The 6,095-nt window shown below is 41.1% G+C and overlaps 1 protein-coding gene across 3 annotated transcripts in view; it reads right to left on the bottom strand.

Annotated features, from left to right (window-relative positions):
- atp7b (ATPase copper transporting beta) overlaps nucleotides 1–6,095 on the bottom strand; it is a gene marked incomplete at its 5' end in the record, with an annotated part of 37,297 nt that overhangs the window by 15,675 nt on the left and 15,527 nt on the right. For 2 of the 3 annotated variants that reach the window (XM_014012010.1, XM_014012011.1), the window contains 7 exon segments: nucleotides 1,047–1,241; nucleotides 1,314–1,448; nucleotides 1,523–1,677; nucleotides 1,748–1,875; nucleotides 1,950–2,041; nucleotides 4,127–4,360; nucleotides 4,562–4,745. In XM_014012010.1, the coding sequence (XP_013867464.1) occupies nucleotides 1,047–1,241; nucleotides 1,314–1,448; nucleotides 1,523–1,677; nucleotides 1,748–1,875; nucleotides 1,950–2,041; nucleotides 4,127–4,360; nucleotides 4,562–4,745 (1,123 nt within the window). 3 annotated transcript variants of the gene reach the window in all.

Here is a 6,095-nt window from a genome sequence, read left to right as displayed (position 1 = left end):
TTAAATTCCAGTGAAATATATTTATGTTTGTGGTTGTAATGTGACAAAATATGGAAAAGTTCAAGGGGTATGAATACTTTTGCAAACCACTGTATATTGTCACCTGGTGGATAAGTGACACACATATGAACAAAATGTGAGACAGCTTTCACCCTCAGCAGTTAACATTAAAGTTGATCAATAACATTTATAAACCTCAGTTAGTGCTTCTAAATTTAGCTTATAAATTTAGCAAGTGCTAATCCACTTTTAAATTTTAAAATTAGCAAAAGCCCTAAAGCACTTATCAGGAAATTAGTTCCCCTACTAGTGCTTTAGTGCTTTAGGGAACTGTGCCCACCACTGCTCATGACTGAGAATCCACAACACATGATACTAACATCAGTGTCGGGCTGTATCAATACTGAAGTTAGTTTTCTTTCAGCATGTTGCTCCCGTACCAAAAATAAAATTTTGCTCTGGAGGAGCAGGCTAGAGACAGGTTCAAATGTAAACAATGGACAAGACAAGCATGTCAGATAATTATTCAATTGGCTCTAGTTGCACAACTTCAGAATTAATAAATGCCAACGCGTAGAATCCATATTTATTTCTGTAAACAGAGTGTTGAATGGGATGTCCCGTCATCTTCTGTGCATGCACGCATGGGTTAGGGTTAGGCCTGCAAGTTAGCAGGTTAAAACTGAGGTCTTGTGGGTCTTTTTGACCCAAGCAAAGCAGGAGGGTTAAGATTAGTATCAGAGAAACCATGAAAACTGTATGCATAACCATGTATACTGTGCATGTATGCTGGCTTTTTGTTTCTCTACCTGTGAAAAAGTTACATGCATCAGAGTGTTTAAGTATTATTCAACTTTTTGAAGGTGATTAGTAAACAAAAAAAATCATGTATCAAGAAAAATAAAATTTAGGTCAAATTAAAAGCAGAATTTGTCCACAACGAGAAGGAAATAAGTAAAATGTCTCTATTCCTTTATTTTACAATTTGAGTATTTATTTCGATTAATCCTCCCATCAGATAAAGATAAGGACGTAAAGTGATTTGCCTTGTGTGCCATCTCCAGCGGCTCGCCTCCTTTAATCAGAATCCCATTCTGCGCTCCAACTCCTGTGCCCACCATCACAGCTGTAGGGGTTGCCAGCCCCAAAGAGCAGGGGCAGGCAATGGCCAGGACGGTGATGGAAGCCTGGAAGGCAAAGCGGACGATGACTTCAGCCTTGGTGATGTTCTGGTTGTATCCCTGCAATAAGGCTGAGAGTCAGAGGTTTGTGAGAGCTGCTTACTCTGAAGATGTTTGTCAGACACGACCTACCGGGAAGTTCTCCTTCACAACGTCAAAGTCAACAAACCCCACGGCCAACCAGGCCAACAGGGTCAGAAGAGAAACCAGAACAATGAAGGGGACGAAGTATCCGCTGAGCTTGTCTGCAAACTGCTGAATGGGAGCCTGAGTGAAAATGAGCAATAGGTTTCACACAGTTCAGGGTATTTATTGATTTATAAGCCAAAACCTCTTCTTACTTTTGAAGTTTGTGCTTCCTCCACCAGCTTAACTATCTGAGACAGAGTGGTTTCAGGACCAACGTGAGTGGCCTCCACCAGAAGAGCACCGTGAGCATTAATGGAGCCTGCAATCACCAAACTGCCCACCTTCTTCCTAACAGGCATCGGCTCGCCTTATAAAGAGAAATAAACATCTCAACAACAACTTGACCAACAACCTTGAAGCGTCTTTCTTTCAGCTACCTGTGATCAGGGACTCGTCTGCCATGGAGCTTCCCTCAATCACCTTTCCATCCACGGGAAACTTTCCTCCTGGGCCAACTTTAACGATGTCGCCCCGCTGGACTAACTCCACCACCACCTGCTCCTCCCTGAGTGTCACAAACACATTCAGAGTTACATTGTGACATTGCTGCTCTGCAGATATTAAGTTGTTTTGTTGTACCTGACGATGGAGTGGTTGAGTCCCAAAGTGACAATGGTGGCATCGGTGGCTTGTAAAGACACAAGTTTGGCCAAAGCCTCTGAGGTTTTACGCTTAAAATAAAGAAAAAAAGTCTCCAGAAAGAATACGTTTTGTATGCTTGTGAAATATTGACCATTGTGAACGACCCCCTTAACACGCTACATAACATAGCACATTGTCGATTCAAAAGAACTACTAGAAGCGAACACCTGCCCCAAAAAGGCATCACAGTCTAACGTTTGTTTTGCTACTTTCTTCTTGTATTACAGGGCTTTTATTTATTGTTCACTTCTTGTGAACTTACACTCATCCATGTAAGAAAATGTTGCTTGATTACAGCAAAAGGACGAGAGAATTTAAAGGGATCCCTGATTAGTTGTAACATTAGACTTTATTTGATAAACATATACTTTAACTGTGAAATAAAGACTGTAAAAATACTGTAGGCTGTTCAGTTTTTATCCTTTTTAAACTAAAAGTTTAAAAATATATTACACGGACGGGGCCATTTTATTTACACGCAAAGCATTCTGGGTAAATGATGACATCAACTAGGTCATTGGTGCGAGGCTGCTAGCGAGCTATATCCACCCTGAAGGTTAATCTTGGACAATATCTGATGATCGACTCTTTTAAATGAAACCAGAGAGCGTTGACAGAGAGGAGAAGGTAGAAATGACTCAGCCTGGAACTGAAAATATGGATGGAGGACCTCAGTTTAGCTTGTTTGCGCTAGCACCGAGCTAATACATATATTTACCTAATTTCCCTCTAGGATCAATAAAGTATTTCTGAATTTGAATTGAATTTGAATAAGGCAATTCAGCACTAGCGTGAAGACTAACAGACTAAGCTGAGGTTCTTCTTCCATGAAGCAGCTCTGTTGTCCTCCATCCATATTTTCAGTTCCAGGCTGAGTCATTTCTACCTTCTCCTCTCTGTCAACGCTCTCTGGTTTCATTTAAAAGAGTCGATCATCAGATATTGTACAAGATTAACCTTCAGGGTGGATATAGCTCACTCACACTGAGGACCTATCCATGTCATCATTTACCCAGAATGCTTTGTGTGTAAATAAAATGGCTCTGTCCGTATTAAAATATATTTTAAATAATTTACAAAACTAAACAGCCTACAGTATTTTTAGTCTTTATTTTACAGTTAAAATAAATGTTTATCAAATAAAGTTTAATGTTAAAAATAATCGTGGATCCCTTTAAAAAAGTTAAGACTGAAGATAGTTCCAGACTGTAAGGCTTTACGGACTAATTAGTGCTCAGCTGGAATGGAAACAAGATGTTTTTTTAATTATTTTATCGCTGTTAAAAAAGCTGTTAATTTATGGAAGGGTTTAGTGTGATGCTATGTTGACATTAGTTCTACAAATAGCTAAATATTTTGGTGCAAATGAATCGAGCCTTAGTATACTGTAGGTTAAAAGATGGTGATTTGGTTAGTTATTTTTGTCTCTCCTTCTGCGACAGTTGTTTGTAAAAATAAAAAATAGTACCATTTGGCCTTGGATTATTTGTCTTGTACAGCATGACCCTCATATCAAGATAAATACTGAACCATGACTTAGGCATACAATTACAATCCCCCACCATTTAGGTTTAAAAACGCCTCATCTTAAGAAGAGCGTCTGCAAATGTTGTCATATAAAGACAATAAAGTCTCTCTATCGTATCTAATTTATTCTCACAAAATTAAAGTTTGACATCAAGTGAACACCTGGGTGGGCTCGTTCATCACCCCTAAAAGTTTATTCTTCTTCATTTCTATGATCATTCTTTCCCCGATTATTGAATCTTTATGCATAACCATGACATTACAGCCTTTAGGAAACAATACTTTAGATTGCTACCCTTTGCTGCAGCCTGTGGCACTCCCTGCTGGAGGATTACAATATTTCTGCTAGAATAATTGTTCCCACCTTGCTTCAGAATTGATTTATTACACATTTTACTGATGTTTGGTTTTAATATCTTGGCTGAAACACATAAAACACCACATCTGATAAATTTCCTTCCTTCAAGCTGTATTAATATTGAAGAAATATTTCCAGGAGAAAGTTGAAAACAACTTAAATCTGAATAATTCCAAGTCCAAATACAGAAGAACAACTTGGGCACCACAGTGCGACAAATAAACCCTACCTTTGCAATGTGTTCCAGCCATCGGCCCAGAGCGATGAAAACAAAAAGCATAGGTGGCGTTTCAAAAAATGTAACTGGACTCTGGTCAGCTCGCTCTACCATGGCAACGATGACGACTATGCAGGAGTAGATGTAGGCGATGGAGGTGGCCAATACAATCAGGACATCCATGTTGGCGGTGCAGTGTTTTAACGAACGATACGCCTGAATGTAGAAATACCATCCTCCAAAGATCTTAAAGGCAGACGGAAGAAACTTTAGGAAACATGTAAGAGGTAGCAGAGCCCTATCCAATGATTGCCTTATGAGAGCGTCAATAAAATTATTCCAATGAGATATTCTGGTAACTGTCAAACGAATGAACATAGACATTGCAGAGGGAGATAATAAAGGTATTATCATTCTGACAGTAAAATCACAGATGCTCTTTTCTACCTGCACAGGTGTACAGAGCAGGAAAAAAGCCAGGTTGATAAGAGAGAGGCCCGGCAGGATGTTCTGCTCCACAGGCATAGATCCTCCATGTTCTCCATGCTGGCTGTCCATCACCATCATGTAGATCATGAGGCCCATGGCGGGCAGGCCGAAAACAAGACTGAGTAGGAAGGAGTTTTTCCACCTGGAAAAAAGACAAAAATTAGGATAATTTTCCCTGCCTCCAAAACCAGTGACTGAGTTTGAATCCCATTTAGGACACAGTTTGGTTTAGTTGGACCCTATAAAATGTCTTAACTTAAGCCTGGTTTATACTTCAAGTCACACATCTTTCCCCCCCGCTGAGTGACAAAAAATGTGCAACTTCTGTCTGCTCTTCCTCTACTATCCCCCGGTGACAGCCGTCTTGTGCATTGCCCCCAGTCAGAACTGTCAGTATTACAACTGTCGGGGTGGCTGTGGTGTAGTGGTAGAGCAGCCGGCTTGGGACCCGAAGGTCTTAGGTGCAACTCCCCGTCATGCCCACATGTCGTGGTGTCCTTGAGCAAGACACCTAACCCTAACTGCTCCCTGGGCACCTCACATGGCTGCCCGCTGCTCCACTTGGGTGTGGATGGGTCAAATGCAGAGCACAAATTTCGTCATTGTGTGGAAACACACACTGATGACCAATAAAGCACCTTAACTGTGCTGACGGGACGTTGCAACTCTCAGTGTGATAGGTAGAGTTTGTGGGTGTGTTTGTTCATCAGGAGCACCGCGGCAGGCCACAGCTGTGGCAGCGCCGAGGAGTTGGAGCTTCTGCATGTTATTTTGTTTAAAATTATTTTTTTTGTCAGAAGCCAGTTTTAAAAAGAGCTCAAAGAGCAGCTGGTTTGATCCAGGTCCCAAGGGTTAATGTGAGCGCACAGCTGGCCGCATCTTTTTTTTCCCCTGTCCACTGTTAACAACAAAAAAAGAAGAGCTCTACTTTCCTCAACTTAACGGTGATGTTGACTGGAAAAAAACACTATCCAGCCATCATTAGTTTATATTCTTTATATGAACTGTGGGAGGGCAGAGGGAGGATTTATGATAATTTATGGCCCACTGCGTCTTCAGCCTGTTTATGCTCAGTCAGGAAAAGATGCGCTGAAATTGCGCAATCAGCAACCCACTGTCGCGCGTTTTATGGTGCGTTCACACCAAAAGCAATTTCAGCATCAGGAGCATCAGGTTTACATGTAATGTCTATGGTGGACGTGCATCAAGCATGATTAGAGCGGCGTGCTTTGAACGATTTGAACAATTTGAGCATTCTACGCGCTTGAAGCGCAAATCGCTGAAGTTGGAAAATCTGAACTTTTGCAGCTCGACGTCAACCAATCAGAGAGACTCCACTGTGTGACGTAGTGACAGATTTCTTGACGGGACAGTTTACTGAATGATTTCCACTAACCTGAAACAGATGGAGAGGAGCTCTTTACAGCGGGTAAAATAAGTATTGAACACGTCACCATTTTTCTCAGTAAATATATTACTAGAGGTGCTAATG

The sequence above is a fragment of the Austrofundulus limnaeus genome, unplaced genomic scaffold (genome assembly GCF_001266775.1).
Source record: "Austrofundulus limnaeus strain Quisiro unplaced genomic scaffold, Austrofundulus_limnaeus-1.0 Scaffold87, whole genome shotgun sequence".
In the NCBI taxonomy this organism is placed as follows: Eukaryota; Metazoa; Chordata; class Actinopteri; order Cyprinodontiformes; family Rivulidae; genus Austrofundulus; species Austrofundulus limnaeus.
This window is presented reverse-complemented; position numbering and strand designations above follow the sequence as displayed.